The following is a 22,116-nucleotide window of genomic DNA, read 5'->3' on the forward strand; positions in this document are numbered from 1 at the left end:
TATTATTCTTAGCCTTGTATTGAAAGCTTTTATCATGACTTATTAATAATGATATTGTATATAATAAACTACTCTTTCTGGACTACAAGATTATTCAGTATATGATAACACTATACAAACATGAAGTTTAATGGAAACCATGTCAAAATTTTCAATAAAAAAAGTAAAGCATTGCAGAAGAAGAAAAACAAAATTGGCAATTCACGTGTATCTTTACTTAATGACTCTGTGACCGAGAAACAGCTTTTGATACCAGCTGATTTTGGAAAACATTTGTCTATAATTCCATCTAAAGCTTGGGATAAATTTAAGAAAAGATCATTGAAAGATGATCATGGCTATGGTTCTCAACCTGAAAAAAAATTGAAGTTAGCAAAAAGCAAAAACACTTCAGTTTTTCCACAATGTGGTTTTTTCCAGGGGAAGAAAAAAAAGAACTCTATTAAAGGTAAAGGCATCTTATTTAAAAAAGGGATTTATAAAAGTGATAAACATCAGAAAAAAAGCACCTCAAGAAACAGGAATATAGAAATGAAACAGAAGAAACTAAACAAGAATGCAAGGAAGCACAAAAAATATATATTGCTTGATAGTTCAGTTGTGGATACTGTTAATGCGGAAGACAAGTCAGAGAATGTGCATGCATCCCTTAAAAAAATTGAGAGTAGCAATAAAATTGCAGCCAAAATAGAGCAAAGGTCTTTTCAAAATGGGTGTACGAGTAACATTTCAAAGAAAACAGAATGTGTTGCTGACAAAAAGCCTGAAAAGAACAGAACTTTTAATAACACAGGTTATATAAAGCGGCCTTCACATTTGCAGAAAATGAGCTCCTCAGACAGCAAAAGTAAAGTGGAAAAAATGGAGCTTTTGTCACAACGCAGGTCTCTTCCTATTTTTCCTGTTCAACAAGAACTTGTAAGAGAAGCCTGGAAAAATCATTCCATCATTCTCATTGGTGAAACAGCTTGTGGAAAGACTACACAGGTACCTCAGGTAAGGTTGATCTCATATGTTGTGCTAGTAAATGAATATTAATGATCAGAGCAATAGCATATTCAGATTGAAATACAGATATAGACAAACAAATGTACACATGCTTTTGATTGTATTTTTGCCATTTGAATGTATGTTGCAAACATAAAGCCTTTTATATGTAAGGATATTTTTTAACAGCTTGGTTTCAGACCTTGTTAATGGTAAATGTATGCTTGGTTTCAAATATAAACATTTTAATCAGAATACCTACGAATTAGCCCTACAAAATTAACCAAAAACATGATACATGTAAATGCTGATTTGTGTATTCAACAAAAGAAATAATGTGTATTGCATTTAATATGATTAACTTTTTTGTTATGCCAAATAGTTCAGTCTTTTAGATTTGGTTCATTGTACACATAGAATTTTAATGCCATACACCTGTAGTTTTATAGGGGCTCATATATGAAGATTATTCTGTAAAACTTGAACAGTTTTATGATTTTTGACAGTCGTCATGGGCTCTTACATTTTATTTACTTAAATTTTTCTGTTTCTATTGACTGTGTGTCTGGCATTATTTAATAGAAAGATACAGGTAAATGATACATAGGTATATAAACTTTGGAATGATATAACTGATGATGTGGTGGGAATGATTAGCTTTAATTCTTTTAAAAGTTTGTTTTATAGGTTGTGAAGAGCTACATTTAAGTTACATTTGTGTGTGTGTCTTTGTTTTTGGGGTAATCTTGAGATGCCAAATGACAGTTTGTAATCTTAGTGTATTGTACATTTGTTGAAACACAAAATATTTTTAAACACAGTGCATATACCAGTTCTTTATATGTGTATTATATAATGTTCTGTTGAGAAGAATTTGCATGTGTAACCACATATTTAGTCTGCTATTAGATACTGCTTGAAGGTTGCACTGTTTGATCCAAAGCAGTAACTTAGAGTTCAAATATCATTTACGGAATTGTTAGCAAGATCACTAGGTTTTCTTCAAGAGTGTGCTTAAGGAAAATTAAACTTTTTTTTTTTTTGCTAAATAAGAAATTGCTCAATTTAGTTAGTTTCTTTATAGTGTTTACATAAATATATAGCTGCATACATTACATCTTGAGCGGTGATGTGTAGGCTCCTTTTGGTTTGCATTTAATAGTTGTGTGCATATATTATGTTTTTGTTTTTCAGTTTTTATACTCAGCAGGTGTTCACAGTAATGGAGTGATTGGTATCACACAGGTAAGGCATATCACATACAAATAATCTAATTGTGTAGTTTGGAGAAATTCATTGTGGTATTAGTATTATATAATTTTGTTACTTGTGATATGTCTAAACATATTTGTATGAAAATTGAGACTAAAATTGTAGAACAATTTTTTTTCAGTTGTTAAATGGTGTGTCTACTTATTTCATATTTCTGAAATTATTAATAAGTTCTTATGTACAGTTATTTTGCATGTTGGTAAACTTTGGGCATAATTCAATCTTAGAATTGTTAATTGTTGTATAGAGTATGCATAAAATCAGATACATTTATGTGCATAACTTTATATAATGTTGTGAGTTTCAATTGGCGGAATGCTTGTTCAAGTAACTTTCTGTTTACCATTTTTTTTCCTACAATATAGCCTCGTAGGGTAGCTGCTATAACAATAGCAGAGCGTGTGTCTCTAGAAATGGGAATAGATCTTGGTGATTTGGTAAGTTCTTACATATATTAAATATAGAATATGAAAATGTTTCTCAAGATGTTGAAACCACAGCAAACACAAGATAAGGATAATGATAACAGAAATAAGTTTTTTATATTTAATATTTTTTTTAACTTGCATTTGGTTTTGATGTATAATCCTTTTCTCACCCATGTTAATCTAAAATACTTTAGGTGCTTGTATAACATGTACTGTCACGATTAATTATTCATTATTGTTCAGCAGACTAACTGGTTTATTTATTTGTGGATTTCTTTTCTTGAACAAAGATGATGTAGAGGCCTGTGAAAATAGAGTAATGATAAACTATATTTAAAGTCCTGTAATTTTAACATTTAAAGTTTGCATTATATGTTAGAATATGGTAAAATTGGAATTACTTGTTTTGTTTTAGCGTATTTCAATCTATGAAAATATTTGATTAACTAAAGAAAAATATGGACTATATATGTATAGTGATAGTTTCTGACACTGTTATATAATGCAGTCTTGCATATCTTATGTGCATTAATGTTTCTCCTACAACTGGTAACAAGGGTCTAAACAAAGGTCAGTCCTTTCTGATAATATAGAAGAGGTATTTGAACAAATCTTTAATAGATACATATTTTTTAGTATTTACTCAGGTGTTTTTGTGAAAGTTTTAAAAATGACATATTTTTTCTGCCATTCAAGAATATTATGAGTTAAGAAAATTAATGGGCAATGAGAAATACAAAGGTATTTTTTAGGTATTGAAATATAATATCTTTAATCAACTATATAACATTTCATATATGTAACATATATTCAAAAAATTACTGTACAAAATGTTAAAAAAATTGAAAAGATAAGTTGAACATTAGTTAATATGAAAATTAAAATTGATATCTAGGTTAGACATTAGCTCTTTCCACACAGGTCAAAGGTCATGTCATCTTGTTCGTTGACTCGCATTCAAAATTTTATTGAACTACTATTTCATGCATTTATGTCAATAAGTTTGGTATCAAACTGTAGATTATAATTCCAATTTTAGAACTATACATTATTCAATTTCTTAATTTAAAAATGAATATTAAAAAAACACAGTTAAACATCGATTTTTGGTTAGCTAGTAGAGCACTAGCTTTGTGTGGGAAAGGCATTAAATTTGATCCTGCATATGGAGGATGCCAAAATGGGATTATCACAATGGTAACTAGTGGAAAACATTCTCAAGTATTACCTTTCCTCAGCTAAGAGTAAACATGTAACATTTATTTGAAGGTATAAACTTGTGTGTAATTAGCAGACCAGTATTTAACCTTCACCTCCATTTGATGGTATCCTGCAAGAATTATCTAGTAACTTTTATTAAAAATGTTATTCTTGTATTGACTGACATTTTTTAATGCATCATTCTGTTTCAATTCTCCTTCATAAATTATTATTGTAAATAGCTGAAATTCTTATATGTTTGAAATATTTGCAAATTAAATTTGTTTTGTACATATTACAAAGGCATGATGAAATTTTTATCTCCCCCTTATTTACCTAGTTGAGTACATAACCCATAGTTTCCAAATTTGTTTCTGATATCCACTAGTATTAGAGCTTACTGTTTATTTTGTACTTTTAGTGAAAAACAAAACACACTAGAAATTAGGTGGTCTGAGGTTTCAGTTTAGGTCAGTTGTTCTTTCACAGGACTTCACTAAAAAAAGTGTAGTTATGGACATGTATTGACCAATTTTTAACTGCACAATGATACTTATCTGCATGTTTCTAAAATATGTCAAAATGGAGTAGAGTTAAAGTCAAGACTAAGCTGTCATGTTGAATTTTTTCATCTTGCTGATTTTTCCTAAGATTAAATGATAAAGAATGTTCAGTTAAAATTTTATTGGTATATTTTACTTGTGTATTATACTCGAGATTTTCAACTGTTGCAGTTTTTTTGCAAATGGTTTTACTGTATGATAGGAAATATGATTATCATTTATATATATATAAAATCATTTACAAAAACAGTATTTTCAAATCAGTTTTGATTGTTGAGTTTTTTTGTATTTGATATCTATGTTTCATCCAATACGGAATATAATTACCAAGTACATTTATACTGTCATGGTTCATAAAAGCAGTATTTTCAGTTTAAATTACTTGAATGAAATGTATATGCTCCACAGAACTTTCATTCTTGCATACTTTGCATGTTGTCATGCTTTGTGGTTTGTAATTATCAGCTTTTATATTACATCTGAGAAAACTATTTTTAGCTGAGATTTGGTATGGCATATTTATATTTCCAACAGTTGTTGCATTCTTGTGTGCATATTGATAACACTGTGTTGAAAATGCCAAGTGTAATATCAAGCTGAAGTGCTGTTTTTTAAAGATCAAACACACAGTATATTCTTTCTCTTTAGTCAAGTAAAAGTGAAATCAGAAGTATTTTGTGTATTATTTATGGCATGATGTTCTGCAGGTTGGTTATTCAGTTCGATTTGATGACATGACTTCAGAAAAAACAAAGATCAAGGTAAGAATTAACCATGTGTATAACTTTTAAATGAGTTTGCATGTACACTTAAGTTTTTATTGTAAATTTAAAGAATGGATATTTAGAGTGATTATTAAAGTTCATTCTGGCAGAACTGTTAGGTGTTTATCTGAATATTTAGCATTGTTTATCTACTTTATGTTATATTTAAAATGGTATTGTTTATTCTGACCCAGACGATCTTTAACAGTGCATATGTTTCTTCTCTAAAAACAAAAATTTTGTCCATATCCACATAAAAAGTTAATATTTGTTTGGTTATTTGCAAGTTATAGTTACTTCCTGTACCAGATTAGACAAACATTGTGCTTTATATGTTTCATATTAGATATAGCTATAAACACAGTTACAATCTTCAGTTACACGACATTAAAAAAAAACATGATTATATATTTGATATCACATACAGCTAGAAACACAATAACAATCACCAGCCCTCATTGCAGTAGACAAACATTATGCTTTGTATGTTTCATATCAGATAGAGCTACAAACACGACAACAATTTTTAGCTCTTTTACCACATTAGACAAACATTATGATACGTATGTTTGATATTAGATACAACTACAAACACAACAACGATCTTTAGCTCTTGTACCACATTAGACAAACATTATGATAAATATGTTTGATATTAGATACAACTACAAACACAACAACAATCTTTAGCTCTTGTACCACATTAGACAAACATTATGATACGTATGTTTGATATTAGATACCACTACAAACACGATAACAATCTTTCATTCACCTAAAATATAAATTAATAAACTTTTCATTCTGTATATGTGTACATACATCTTTTACCAAAAATAAATTAGAAATTGCATTAGATTTATCAGTCAATATGGCTTCTGTATTGGTAACCTAGTCCAGTGCTTCCCAAACTTCAGTCATTCGCATATCACATTCACGATGTTTGCCATATCTGCGTACCACCTTTACTATTATTTACATTTTACTTAATATTTTTCTTTAAATTGACTCACTTTTTTATTTAAATAAATTTATTTTAAAAGGAAATTTCATAACACTAGGATAAATGGAAAACCAGTATCACTTACCATAATATTTATTTCAAAACAATATTTTTCTCATTTCAAAATGACCTTGTTATAACAAAGTGAAAAGAACTTCAGAATTCATGCTACAACTAATAATAAATATAACATTTTTAACCACTGATCCATGATGGGTTCAAAAGAAAAAAAACAGGGTGCAGACACACAATCATAAAATGAGAATCTTCTTCTAACACTAACTAATGAACATGGTTCTTGGTATGTCATTGCACATGCTCTCTGAATAGCAGCTAGGCTCTTGAAAACCTATAAATGTCAAACTTGACAGTTTGTTGCCATCATTTTGAAACTATGATCATTCTCTTTATAGTGCTTTTTAAAAAAGTTTCTTGTCCCCACAGACAACTAACTTTTCATATCCATTTGGCTTCAGCCAGTTTTCACCTATCAAAGACAGGTGACCTCATAGTCAGTTAAGGTCTCTCAAAATCCCTTGTGGTGTTGAATCATTATGGTCAAAATCTTTTTACTACACTGTATTCCCATTATGTATGTAAAATTCTTAGGCAGTTAGAAATTACAATATCATAAAACATGGGTAATATGAAAAGAGCTAATATTTTGTATATTTTAGGTTCATTGACCATATATTAAATTGATATTCTTAAGAAATCCAATTAAAGCACTCTACAATAGATAAAATCTTTTCCCAAAAAAACTTGTTTGCCTAAAACATACATAAAACGTATACTAATAAGGATAACTCACATTGGTAAATGGAAAGCAGCTCACCCCCCTTCCCAGTGGCTCAGTGGTAAGTCTGAAGGTTTATAATTCTAAAAACTGGGTTTTAATACTCATGGTGGGTACAGCACAGATAACCCATTGTGTAGCTTTGTGCTTAGCAATAAAACTGTTGAAGAAATTCAGTTTTTTTTTCAGTAAAATATTCTCACTTGACTATCCAACTTTAATATAGAGGTTTTCCTACTCTTATACCATGATATGCAGAAGTTTGATAACCAATTTAAATTAATATTTTTCAATTACAATTTATAAATATTTTGATTCATTTATAAACATTTGACTGAAAAATGTGTACCATAATAATAATAATAAGAAGAAGAAGAAAAAGTGTTTCTAGGTTTTGAAATGAAATTGGTAGGCTAGAAAAACGAGTTTTTGTCAGATTGAACTTATATGTATATCACAGTTCATGTATATTTTTGGACTTGGGTAAACATTTTTTAAAGGTAATGGGATTTTCTTTTTCCAGTACCAAACTGATGGAATGTTGTTGAGGGAGTCTATATCTGATCCTCTGTTGAAAAGGTAAATTTCACTTCTTGTGTTTTCCATTTTCAAAACGTTGAAAAGAAAGCATCTACATACTTAGAATAAGAAGAATATTCTGCCTTGGAAAAATACCTACTTAACATTATTTGTAAGCAATATAAACTGATTATAGTTATTGAAGTATAAACGTTTTTTTATTTTTACAAACTGTGGATTTCTGTATTTTGGCATTGTAAAAATGTGCACATCTTAAAAAAAGATCAGGAACATAAAATTGTGGATTAAACATTCTATGGACATAAATAATATCCCCCTTAAAAATTTCAAATACCAAGTTTTCCTATTCAAAAATGACAAAAACTGCATACACAAAATACAACAAGACAACACAATGACAAAGCACGTCAGTTACATTGATATGTACAGTGTCATCTAATACAGACAATCATGCATCTCCTAAGAATAACACAATTTCTGGAAAGAGTGACTGAAATGATTATTGTTGTTGAATGCTGAGAATTATTGCTTACAGTCATTGACAAATCAGTTGAAAAAATTTTGAAGGGAGTAAAAGGTGATTGGAAAAGTTTGAGGAAGATATAAAGAATGTATAGTTCTTTCTGAACATATGTGGAAATGGATCTTAGAATGTAAAAAAAAAAGAGTGCTTAAAATCAGTTTTGGCCAGAGAATTATTATCCTGTTACCCCCAGCCATATTTGAGAGGATTCCACTTCGAGATAATCACATATCTGATTATAAGATCATTTTACTTGATTTTGAGCATAAAGAACTAAAATCTTTACATATTATTGATAGAGTCATTATTTACTGAAAGATATTTGTCTTGGTTTAATTTAGTGCAACTTAGTAAATAGTTTTTAAATATTTAACTTCCAGCTATAATTTTAATAAAATATAATGTGGTAAATGTAGGTTGTTTTTACATCATTTCTGTGTATTCGTCTCGAGTAATAGGCTGTTTAGTTCAAGATATCACTATTTACATCAAATGATGTGGCCTGAGGATAGGCCTTGTTTGTTAGAGGGAAAGAATATGGTAACTTGAGTTGTAACTAGTAAGTGCTAGTGGAATAAACATTTAGTTTAGTCATTAGACAATTTGCCTGGCATGGGGGGAAGTCTCTTGTTCAACTTTGCCCTATGGAACTGAAAAATAAAGTTAAATTACCATATTGTTCATCTTGTACTAATGATCTTGTTGCAATGACAAGGAAAGTATCCTGTTACAAAAAAAAACAAGTTTTCAATGCTCTTAAAGTTTAAGTCCAGTTGTAAGAATTTAGTCTGTTTTTCTTAGTATTAGCCAAAAGTTATTTCATATTTTAATCTATTTGTTAGCTTTCCTTTCTCTTTGACATTTATAGCTTTGCTGTCCCAAATTATTTTGTTTAGTATTAGAGTTTGTACTCTCAGTGGTTTGGAAGCGAGTATGATAATGATAGTTTTACAATTTATGCTTCTTGAAGCAGTGGGATTTATGTGTTAAATGTAGGTAGTAAGATTATGTAAGGAAGGAAGAAATGATAATGGTAGAAATTTAAATTAAATGTTTGCTTTTGAAACTTCATTTTATTTTGTATACTTTTAAATATTATGTTTGTGTTTTGTATTTTGTATTATGCTAGTTGAACTTTAGTTTTGTGGATGAACATAACTTAACACATAGTAAAGCCAGTTTTTATGTATTTAACACAAAGAACAGGAACTTGCTAAAAATGGAGAATAGTATAGTTGTTTTGCAATGTAATTTAAGAACCATCTTTTTTTTTTAGGTATAATGTGATAATTCTAGATGAAGCTCATGAACGAACTTTACACACTGATGTTCTGTTTGGAATAATTAAGTCAGCTCAAATTCAGAGAAAAAGAAAAAAGTTGCACCCTCTTAAGGTATGTTGTTTATGGAGTCATATAATTAAATTTCATGAAGAATTGATATTGGATGGTACTGTAATTAATAGTGCAATAAAAATATTGAATAGCATGATAAATCAGGTAAACAAGAGCCTATTTATTATATGATAATTTGTACACATTCTATATAGGTACAGTCTAAAAATGAAGGCTGTTTCTATGTCGTAGGAGTATTTATAGCTAAAAATTCATTGTATAGGTATAAAATTGAAATAGAATGAAACATTGAAGAGCTTTTAAAACATAATCCATGTACCTAGTGTCAGGGTTTTTAGTATATGTATGGGCTGGGATTCTTCTACATTAGGTGTCTGCAATTTTTTGGTGATAAATTTTAATAATAAACGGAGAACACACAATACACCTGTTTTAAAATAATATATATTCAAAACAAGTCAAATGTATGTATAAAAAATTTTTACACTATAGGATATCACAGTTTTATCTAAAAATAATTCTGTTTTCTTGTCAAAATTCCACACAGGATGACTCAATTACTTTAGAATCCAATTGACAAGATGCATTATTTTTCTCTACTCTCATCATGATAGTATCAGTGAATAATTCACTTACATTACCCTGTGGGTTACCACAGTTGTATCCTGAACTTTAAATAATTGTCTCCTTTTCATTAAAGTCTACACAGGTTTTTGTTGTTACTCATAATGAAACATTTATTTGGATGATATACATATATATCTGTGTATATCAGCTTTGGAAAATCAAGAGCGAACACATATCATATGTAACAGAAAATATTGTAATTGAGTATGTAGCTGTCAGTAAGTGACAAGTGTTGAGTAATATGAGTATCTAGCCAGTTTTTTATTTTTTTTAAAGATTGTCTAGTTGTATTCAACTAATTTTTTTCAAAGCTATTAATTCTTAGCATGATTATTACGTGGGTAATACAACTGCACTGAATCTACTGCAGTCTTTGTCTTCCTTGTTATGTAATTATGTAATGATCTTTATTTTTTTTACTGCTATTTGTAAACACCAAATCATTTGTAGTTACTCTGCCTCCAGTTATTATAGATGCTGCTTACTAACTTTGGTTATGTGTCATTTGTATTCTTATTGATTTCACATTACATAGAAATGCATGGTACTCTTAACAGCTTATTACAGAACAATAATAAGAAATGCAAGTCAATTTTGTCTTCTCCAAATATGTTCCACAATTTCTCTAACAACATTCACACTGAGCTTCTTATTTTCCGTTACACTATTAACTTTGTCATTGATTCAGCTTTCAAAACATACCCAATTTCTTCTGTGTTCTTATTTTCTAGATGCCTTCTTTTAGCTTGTGAATTTTTTCCTTAGCTTTTTTATTACTTTCAGCCAAAAGACATCACCTCTTTTTTGGAGGTTTGAACCTATTTAACCCACTTTTATGACAGTTCTTTATTTAGTGGTAATCTCTGTTTTCATGACATGTCTACATCTTCAGTGTAAATCCCTACTTATTGACAAGAGTAACACCTTAATCTAAATAAATTCATATACCACATCCTTGTGTGATCTAGATGGTATGCTTCATTCATCAACATTGTTCAGAAATCTTGCCTTCTAGAACAAGCTGGTTTTTATAAGAACCTACACTTACTGGACAAAATATTGAAAACTCAAACTTAATAACATGCTAATTACATCATCGAGATGAATCCACTAATGTCTGAAAGGCATCTGCTTCAATCTTTGTTAATCAGTATGGTATTTAATCCAGGTAGAGTTGATGGTATATGTTTCCTGATAGCTCTCTCTATAATATCTTATAGATTCTTGGTGGGAGTGAGATAAGGGGACTGTTTGGGCCAGAGTACATTTTGGAAGTCCTAATGCTCAGTGAACTGTTCATAGATGCTTTTAGCTTTTAACGATCTACATATATATAAAAGTAGAGTATTACAGGGTGCATCTAGCCAATCTATGATTGCCGTGTAAATGAGACTCATAATGTTATACTGCCCACAGAATCTTGTGCAATGAAGACTATGCAAGATGGGTCCATGACTTTATTGGGTTGTCTTCGCACTCTTACCCTACTATCGTTACAAAACAATGTGAAGAGTGATTCATCTAACCACTTTGTACATTTCTATTGGACAGTGACTCAATCCTGACAATCTAGGCACCACTGGAAACATCTCTTTTGATTGTTGGTAGAGAAAGGTGGTTTTTTAAGGGTACCAACTTACCAAAGCTAGTTGCCTGCAATTTCCTACAAATTGTTGTGGTTGAAATGGATGTTCCTGTACCATTATTGAAGTTACCCATCATTTCATACACAATTGAATGTCTGTTAGCCTGAATAGTCCTCAATATATGCCTTACATCTGTGTTTAATAGCTCTCTCTCTGTGGAGTTTTCTGATCTGATAATCATAGGACACAATTTACTTTGAATTACTTGTAAGCTTGATCATCCTCATAGTTGGACTACACCCATCAGTCAAGTCCCAACATTAAAACCTCATTCAGAGCTTCATAAATCTTTTTTCTTTCCTACTGTAGCATCTGTATTTATAGACTGCTGGTGGTTTTGTTTCTCAAATATGTAAATACCTATTTCATATAAATATGAAGTGAGGACTGGTCTGTTCTCCAGGTAGTATTTCCTAATATTTTTAGTACTGAGTGTATTACTTTATAATAGCTTAACTATTATCCTAATCTTAAAGACCTGAGTTCCCTACACTACCCTTTAGGCTAGCACAAAAAGCCACATTACAGATACATGTAAAAAGGTACATCTAAACTAATTTTACACATTTATTAAAACACTAAACATAAGTAAAGTTAGCTAACATCATTTAACATGGCTGTATATAGCCTATTGTGTACAGATTATTATGTTTAACGTTGTTCTATTAAGCTAATTTTTTACAGTTTATTATAAGATTATAAATATTATATCAGATAATGTTTTATTGAATATGTTAATTAGCCCAACTTGCATTATTTTTGTTTTTAATACACAAATACTTTCAGAACCATGGAAATTATTAGTTCAGCAGAATATGAAATATTAGGAATGTATCATAGTTTAAGGTATAGCTTATTAGAAATACGATTCTGTTATTATTGAAAAAAGTATGCAAATTATTTTCAAGTACAATAGAAAAGATTAATGTTTGTATAATTTTTATTTCATGATAAATCCATTAAAAACAGTGACATTTGATTTCTGAGCTTAGAAAAGCTTTGAAGAGAAACATTAGTTTTCTGAGTTTGTGTTTTACTAGATGCTTTTTGTATTTCATTAAAATGTTTTTATCTCAAGGATTAAAATGTGTATATTATTAACTTAATAATTTTTTCCACATTTTTTTAGATTATTGTGATGTCAGCAACAATGGATGTGGACCACTTTTCTCAGTATTTCAACAATGCTCCTGTATATTATTTAGAAGGGAGACAATACTCTGTTCAGGTATTTTATTTATGAGACAAAAAAGTAATTCTTTTTTTAATTAGAATCTTGAGATGTTTTAAAGTTTTTTACAGAATGTATTTAAAGTTTTCTGGTACCATAAAATATAACTTTTAGTGTTATTTAGTTGTCACCAGATTTACTATATAATTTATTTGTCTATCTCATTTTAATACTTTTGTTATTTTATGTTTATTTTAGAGAAATGTGTAGATAAAAATTCCTAGGGAAAATGTTCTATGCAATTCACTGTTCATTTAATACTTAATATATGGTTTAATTAAATGAATTATAATTAAAAGTTAAATTGGGTTTTTATCCTTCACATTATATTTATTCCAGTAGGTTCTTGAATTTAGCCCAATGGTTGAAAGAAAGGCATTCAAAGCTTGGTTAATCAGATAATGAAAATAAAATAAAAATACTGATGATTTACAGTCATATTTGTACTTGTATTTCATTGTACTTGTAGATTTAGTTATTGTTTAACTTTCATTAATGCTTCAACAAGAATATGCTGGTTGATTTCTTGCTGTAGGCAAACAATACTTATGGCTGTTAGTTCTTTTGTAACTCATGTGAATCAAGACTATTAATAGAGATAAGCAATTTTTAAAATGTTAGTTAAAGCACTCATAAAGTTGTATACAAAAAAATGTAACACAGAAAAGTTATTATAAGAAACTCTAACCTAACCCTTATAGGGTTCTTTTCTAACAACCAATATTTAAAAAAATATTGAAATTTTACATTTATGTATGATTGCATAAAACTCTTTCAACATGTTTTGTTTTTTAACTATATAAATTGCAAAAATTAAATTTACAGTTCGTAAAGGAATATACATCCTTCATTTCTAGTGCATTCTTACAGTATGTAGTGCATTAACAACTATTTTTTGCTTATGAACTTAGATGATGTACACAATGAAGGAGCAAGAAGACTATGTTTTCACTGCTCTGGTCACTGTGTTTCAGATTCATCAGTACGAACCTGAAGGGTGAGTTCAGTCATGTTCTCTTCCTCTCACAATAATGATTTATTATTTATGAGTGACAAACTGTCTGTAATTAATCAACTGGATGTTAATTGCAAATAAAAATGTCTAAGAAAATGAGTTCACGTATGAGATAATATGGTATTTCCAATAGTGCAGATTAATAATTGTAAAAAGAAAAACAAAGTTTTGTAAAATTAACCCTAAAGTTACTAGTGGACCTTTCACCCTTTTTACTCCCATTTTTCTCAACTCCATATGTACTAAATTGCTTATGGGTATTTTTTTTTTTTTTTTGTACAGGATCTCTAACAAGACACAAGTCGCACAAAAAATTTAAACAAAAATGCTATAATTACTGCAATTAATCTCATCTTCTGGGTTATCTATGTATATTTTTATATAATAAATTTATTTAGCCATCTCTTTATATAGAATGTTGTAATAGGCAAAAACATAGAATTATTGATTCTGATATGGTACTTACCTCTATTCAGAAAATTAGCTATTTTTGCTCACTGCTGCCCTCTATATGCAAACTTTTTCTTTATGCATGCCACAAGCCTTCTGCTTTCCCTATTGGAATTGAATGATTCCAATGTGTGTCTCATGCAAATCATCATGCATCACTTCTTCACCAATAGAAGCATGACATGCTCACATGATTTATGTGACTCCCTCCATACTCCTCTACTGAACTATCACTTATAGTTTGGCAACACATGTGTTCGGATGTGCTTCTTGTTTGTTTAAAGATTCATGTTCTGCTTTATTTTCCCGATGAAGTGGTTTTCTTTAATTTATTTAGTTTTCATTATGACTGTTTCTTAAATTTAACGAAGTTTATCAGTTAGTTCCTGTTGCATTATTCTTTTTGACTGCTAGAATTTGGTGAACTTTTAATCACAATGAATTCCAAAGTGAATTCCACTTTAGGGATCACACCAGTGACTTGTGTTATTTCTCAGGCCTCGGGTGAGGGCAACCCGATGGTGGATTTTTCTGCATTTATCCGCTGGGAGATTGAATGTTACATGGGTCAACCTTTGTCCTCAGATCTCGCCCAGGTTCCTTCTAAATTGGCAGAGCCTGTTCAGACTGTCGGGGACTCGCATCATCTATTTCTGCCTCCTGATTTTACCGTACTTTCCCATTCCCACCCTGAACGATCAGTTAGGCCTAACTTAGTCTTTTTTGGATTTTTTTTATCAGGTATGTGACATTTTATCCCTTTCTTCTATTACTTGTGAGCCATGTCATTCCTCGCTACATGACCAATCTTCCTATCCTTTTTGTTTTCCTCCCTCCCCTGATATTCAGGCTCATGCTAATCAATTTACTTTGCAATTAAGTGATGGGCTTAGCATGCCTTGCCCCTGCAGGCTACAGATCAGTTCATGCTTTCAGACTGTTGTGCTGACAGTCCCTTTGTTGACCCACATTTGTTAGGTTTCGTATTGCCTGTTTGGGGAGGCGGCTCCCGAATCACCTGCTAGTCTGACCCATGCCATGAATTCTCACCTGTGTCTTACCCTTACAACTCTTTTATGGTATCCTTCTCCTCTACACCTCCTCTCTGAGGCTCTCCACAGAAATCCTGAGGGGTTTTCTGGGGATAGCCTTTCCCCTCTATCCTCCACACTAGCTTGTTTGTTGTTTTTGACTCTAGTTTTACATACATGGTTTCTCTGTTGTTGGGACCTTTTAGGTCATGATGCGGATTTGGCTTGGGTCCGTTTACTATCGACTTAGTATCAGGATTTATGTATGGTCCCATTTATGCAGAGATACCTTTTTGACATGATCCCAGAAACAATAGAGTCACAGGTGGCTTCAGTCCAACAACAATCTACTGTTACCAATATTGTTGCACGTTTGTCTCAATCAGATCCCCATATACCTCCTATTACCATTTCCCATCCTTCCTCTTCCCAATCCTTACTTGTCCCCTCTTCTCGGGGTGACTATTCTTGTCATTTTTGTTTTTTCAATGATGCACCTCAAATCACCAACAGTACTGGTGGCTACCCAATGGGTTCTGGTCCGATTTTTTTATTGCTGGGGGTTCCTTCATCCGAGATCAATGAGTTCTTGAGGTTTTGTCAGAAGGATTCATGATCCCCTTCCTTTCTCCACCTTCCATGTATACTTTCCCTGTTTCCTTCCCTCCTTCTCGGAATCCCATGACCAGTCAGCGTCTGTTGGAAGCGGTTTGGGAATTGCTATCTCGGTGGTCTACATTCTTCAACAGGTTTTTATTCCCGACTTTTGTTGTTCCCATGAAAAATGGGGACTGGAGGTCAGTGATAGGTTTACCTCACCTCAACAGTTTCATTCACCTGCCCCAGCTTATCATGGAGTCTTTTCTTACCTGGAGGTAGGCGTTTTCTCCTGGATCTCGCCAAGGTTTATATCCATATACCTATATCATCTCGGTCATATCCTTATCTTTGATTTGTCCATCTCTGTGTGGTTTATAAAACTTGTGCTCTACCAATCAGGTTTGCTATGACCCCTTATGATTTCTGTAGGGTAGTCCAAGCATTTGCTCAAAATCTTCAGGCACTGGGGTTGAGTTTCTCTATTATGTGGATGACTGGCTTATTCTGAATCTGAATCATCCAGCCATACTTGGCAGCTCCCTTTCATGGCTGCTCAAGTGGGCAGGTTAATCAAATTGGAGAAATCCTTCATCAAACCTACTCGAAATCTGGGGGGCTTTTTCGACACTCATATCAGTTGTGCCCAGCCTTCTCCTGTCCGATTTCGTTCTATTCTCAGTTTCATCACTTGTTGCTCACGAGGTTCTATCGCCTTTGGGGATGTGGTCTTCAATGACATCACTGGTCCCTATTTGGTCATGCCTATATTTCACAAAACTGCTTGTAGGTGAATAACCTCACAATATTTTGCTTCATAAACATGCCTGTCCTGGATCGTACCACCCATGGACTGCATGGGTAAAGCAGAAGGGGATAGCTGTCCATCCTTGCCATGCCTGTAGTGAATAGGTCGGTATGGTCTGCTTTTCAAAATAAGGTTTCTTGGTAACCCATTGCACTGTCTCAGGTGTTGATGTCCTTCCAATCTCTCCACCACCTTTACACCCTCCTTTCTTCTAGTGTAGTATGGGAGTCCTTACCACTTGGCCCAGCATGGCCAGGTGATTAGAGCGTTCGATCCACAATCTGCGGGTTCGAATCCCTGTCGTACCAAACATGCTCGCCCTTTCTACTGTGCGGGAGTTATAATGTGATGATCAATCCTACTATTCATTGGTAAAAGAGTAGCCCAAGAGTTGGTGGTGGGTGGTGATGACTAGCTGCTTTCCCTCTAGTCTTACACTGCTAAATTAGGGATCGCTAGTGCAGATAGCTCTCGTGTAACTTTGCATGAAATTTATAAAAAAAATAAACCTTACCACTTTCTAGTTCCAAGCTGCTGGGGTGGTTGACCATGGAGGCACCCTCCTGAATGTGTTCCACACAAAGATGGCTATAACTATTCAGTGCAGAGTAGGGTGTAGATGATGTACTGTCCTCCTCTTTATTATACACAATTACGAAGGAGAGATATATCAAAATGCAGTTCACCCCTTCGATTGTGAGCCCTTATCCTACCCCCATGTGGATGTTGGTACTCTGCGACCGAGTTTTGGATCTAGAGTAAAAACATAAGTCCTTACACATGTTTTGGGTTGTCTATCTTCCACCTATCTGTACATGTCTATACAAGTACATGTCTATCTATACATTTTCAGTATAGGAAAATTATAACTTGTAGTGCAGTATATTCTACTTTTTCTTTATAACATAGAACATTTTAAAATATCAAACACAATACTTGTTTGGTTAAAGATTGTTTGTCGAATTAACTTTTTAAAATTTCATTTAATTATATAATTATGCTGGATGTATTATTCACCTTTTGGGGATATACTAACATTTTTAGGTTAAGTTGTTTTTGGTACAATCTTTGTGTGAATCCAATCGTGGTAGGTATTAGGGCTTAAAAATCTTTCATGCCTGAAGGAACTTGAGGCCTGAAAGATAACTAGAAGGGGCCAGAAACTTTTGTTTCTCTTTGTTCCACATATGGAAAAGAGTAATGCTAATAATGAAGGATTATGGATTTTGGTAAGGTCTTGGAGAGATAGTTACATGCAGAGACTTGATTTTAGCTGTTACAAATAAGCAGAAATTTGCATGGAAAGCTTGTGAACGTTTCTTCTTGAAGGTGTCAGTGAAAGATGTCTTTAAGAGGTGACTAAGGCTGTGATGAAAGAAACCAGCTGCAATTTGATTTAGAATTTTGATTCATTTAAAATTAATTGAGAAATACTGAAGCTAAAAAGAAATTTTATATAATTAAAATTTAAGGCCTGGGTATGACCTGAAGGCATAAATAATTGTTTAAAGGTAACTGAATTAGTTAAGTTAACTGGAATAGAGTTGGACTATCTGGATGGAAATGGCCATTTTCAGGGCAGGGATCTATAACTTATGCTTGGAATAATTTAGCTGTGTGGAGGGAAAGGGAATGCCCCAAGAAAACCCACTTTCACGGCCAGAGTGCTGAATAAGAATGCCCAGACTGTGCCCATGAAAAGCTGAAAAGGAAAAAAACAGGGATTAGTGAACATAAGTGGATAATACAGCAGCAGTCATCCTAAATTTTAAGTAGACTTGAGGGATGAAATATCAAAAATAGGCTGGGGAAGACTTGGTTGTACTTGAGTTTGGATTCATTGTCATCTCTGGATGTGGAACATAGGGAAAATAAGGATTTCTATCATGAAAAAAATTCTTTGGGAATAATGTAGTCCCGGGTCAATAGGAAGATGGTGAGTAGAGGTGCTTTGTTGGGTGGTTACTCTTCTTTCGAGGTCATGTGGTGCTCTCATTCTTTGGATTGGTTATTAGTGTGGATTCTTTTGTCTCTTCTTGTGATTTGAGTTTAGGTTTCCTGGGTAAGTGACTGCAGGTTTCCTGTTGATGTGTATGTATCAAGTTTGGTGATCTGCAGTGTTTAAATGTTCTTCTTGTTCAGTGTGGTTTACATGAACTTGTCTTCATGGTCTGATAATGCTTTGCTAGAGGTTGGTAGTTTGTTGCTGGAGTTCAGCGATTTACTGATTGGAGTGAGCTGGGCTTGCTAGGATGTTTTGTAGAGGTAGCTGAGTGTCAGTTTGGTCATTCAGCTCTAAAGTGAAAAAATAAATAGAAGCTGCCATTAATTAATATGTGATCAGCAGTTCATTTGGAAGGTGTGACTATTTACATAAAATGTGTTGGTGCTCCCGTAGTTCTAGATTAGGTTCAGTGGACAGTGTGAATATTGTGCTTGGTAGTTTTCTCTAGCATAGAATTTATGTCTTCAGGATTGATGGAGAGGTTGAAGCTTCTAAGAAAAACAGTAAAAAGGTTGATGATAGAGTAGGGAGGTTTACATATGATTGGTGGGGTACAATTCCATGGTGAGGATAGGTAGACAAGGTCTTTGTGGGTGAGGGGTTGTATTGAAGATTCCTCCCCTATGCAGAAGACTGGTCTTGGTTGAGTCAATCAAAACTTTAGGCTTGTACTTTGTAAAGAAGGCAGTGATTTGGCAAAGGGAAGAGCTGTTCAGGATCCTGTCAATGGTGATGAGGGAGACTGAAGAATTAGTTGGCAGAAGTGGTCTGTGTGTGTGTGTGTGTATATATATATATATATATATATATGAATATTATTAGAACTATAGCCCAAAAAATGCTTTACTATCTTTATTGCAACTTAGGGAACTTAAAAGTAAACCCAGTTTGATTAAAATGTTATAAGAATCATGAATTTTAAACTTTTTTTTGAAGCTGTAGCAAAATTTAAAAACTTGTATCAAATAAATGTTTTAAACTTTTGATTTATAATTGTTGAAAATATAAAGGTGAGTTTTAGAGAGATTTCTAGCTATATCTAAAGCAACTCTAATTTTTTAGCTGCTGTTGTCATTTTATAATCATCCATATTGATGATTTATAGTTTTTGTTCATGTATACATGTAAAGGTAATGTATCTTGGTCATTGAAGCATCAGTTATCCAATAACAAGCTTAAATCCTTTTCTCCAACTTTATTTTGTAAACTTTGCAGCTGTTTAGATGAATTTGTGATGATTTTAATGGTCTTATAATTACCATTTGACAAAAACTAAAATTTAGAGAAACATCACTATTTTTAGTGTTATGTTTGAATAATCAAAATGCATTTTGTTTTATAGTGACATTCTTGTATTTTGTACTGGTCAAGAAGAAATTGAATCAATGGTGAAAGCTGTACGAGAAACTTCTTCACAGTTACCATTTGGTGAGATGAGAGTGAAGACTTATAAAACATTTTTTCATCTTTGATTATCATTTCATTTTAATATTTGCAGTGTGAAATGTTTTACAAATCTATTGCATAAAAGAATATCAATAGCTTAATTTAGAAACACATTTAGTTTCATTAGTGAACTCATGCTGTATATTTGCTATTGGGCATTAATATGCATTATTAGTCTTTCTGTGCCTGTATAATTGTAACTACCAAAATATACACCATGAAAAACAAAAAGCATTCCAAAACATACGTACCTTCTCTTACACTACAGCTATTACTCGACTGCCAGGGCTTTTTTCTTTGCCCATCTAAACATTGGTCTGATTTTTTTTCTTGCTCACTTCAGTCTTTTATAGCCCATTTAATTGCCCTTGGTGATATTTGTCTTTTGACACACTTCATTTATGTCGATGCCCTCTCTATCCTGGTACTCTATATAAGCACATCATTTGGATAATGTTATCACTTTTTCTCGACAAAGCATCACTGACAGATTTCCCTGTGCTACAATTGTTGGAAGATACTTTGAACTTTCTATGTGTTACCTAGTTGATTTATATGATTTTCGTTAAAATAAAATAAACATTTCTGCACGGAGGCAAATCAGGTCTCCCCTATCCCACTTCTGATATCTAGCATCACACAACAGTCAGGGGGGTGAGGGCACTCTCAGTTGAGAATGTTGGTGATCGTATTTGTAGTGAGATGACGACATAATCGGTTCGGTGGTGTTCCTCTGGGGGGCTCTGAGGCTGCAATTGATGATGATCCTTGACAATCTGGAATTTGACAATTTGCTTTTTCCCTACACCTTCTTTTAGTCTGTTGGTTTCTCAGTTCCCCTATGGGACAGTGGTAAGTTTACAGACTTAAAATGTTGGAATCTGGGGTTCAGTCTCCTATGGTGGACACAGCAGATTCCCCAACATTGCTTTGCTCTAACAAAACAAATTAACCTGACTAATTGTTCCAAACAGTGGTAATAAAGACATTCTTTAAAAGAAAAAAAGAAAGGAGTCTACTTTGGGATAAGCTGCCTCTGATTTGTTTCCTTCAGTTGGTTCATCGAGAATGCTTTTGGGGTTTGTGGCGGCTCAACTCCGAGAATTTCTTAATGTCTGGTAACCTTAACCACGTATCCATGGGCACTACAGGTCCTTGAGTCAGGATTAATCATTCACTTCACATCTTTGCTACCGTTACCTAACCAACCTCTAGGATTTCCGTCTCCCCCAGATCTTCAGGTTTTGAAACTTAGGTCTATGGCTATCAAGAGTTTGGTTGGCCTGAGGCTTGTGAGAGAGTCATGTCATTCTTCTTGGTTTGTATTCCCATCAATTGTTGGGCCTAAGAAGATTGGAGATTGTTGTCCAGTCATCGATTTTTCTCATCTATATCAGTGTTTAAATTCTCCAAGGTTCACAGATTACTCATTCCTTAATCTGAGTTGGCTTTTTTTTTTACTGGAATTTTGGATGTTCAAGTTCATTGTAATTGGCTTCTATCTGCACATTGCCATAGTGGTAGCATCCCACCACTATCAGCATTTTTTGTGCACAAGAGTCAGGTACTACAGTTCAGGGTTTTTATCTTCAGACTGACATTGGCTCACATGGGTTCTGCCAAATTGTATAAGCTTTTTCTCATCACCTCCATTTCCTAGCACTGTGCACATACCATTACATAGATGACTGGTCAATTGTCAGAATGTCACACCCAGATTCTACTTTCAGAAACAACCAAGACAAGCTTCATTTTCAGAGCTGAGACATCTATTTTTGCTCCAATTCAATGTCATCAGTCTGTGTATTTTTCACTGCATCTCCCAGTTG

At 32.7% G+C, this 22,116-nt stretch overlaps 1 protein-coding gene across 1 annotated transcript in view; it reads left to right on the forward strand.

Moving 5' to 3' along the window:
* Window positions 1–6: 6 nt before the first annotated feature.
* Window positions 7–22,116, forward strand: part of LOC106464822 (putative ATP-dependent RNA helicase DHX33) — a 55,974-nt gene continuing 33,864 nt past the window's right edge. The window contains exons 1-9 of the mRNA XM_013924981.2: window positions 7–996; window positions 2,182–2,232; window positions 2,625–2,696; window positions 5,158–5,211; window positions 7,537–7,592; window positions 9,353–9,470; window positions 12,834–12,932; window positions 13,847–13,932; window positions 20,184–20,269. Of these exons, the coding sequence (XP_013780435.2) occupies window positions 121–996; window positions 2,182–2,232; window positions 2,625–2,696; window positions 5,158–5,211; window positions 7,537–7,592; window positions 9,353–9,470; window positions 12,834–12,932; window positions 13,847–13,932; window positions 20,184–20,269 (1,498 nt within the window). The 5' untranslated portion in view covers window positions 7–120. The remainder of the gene's footprint in view (window positions 997–2,181; window positions 2,233–2,624; window positions 2,697–5,157; window positions 5,212–7,536; window positions 7,593–9,352; window positions 9,471–12,833; window positions 12,933–13,846; window positions 13,933–20,183; window positions 20,270–22,116) is intronic.

Source organism: Limulus polyphemus, unplaced genomic scaffold (genome assembly GCF_000517525.1).
Source record: "Limulus polyphemus unplaced genomic scaffold, Limulus_polyphemus-2.1.2 Scaffold63, whole genome shotgun sequence".
NCBI classification, from domain to species: Eukaryota; Metazoa; Arthropoda; class Merostomata; order Xiphosura; family Limulidae; genus Limulus; species Limulus polyphemus.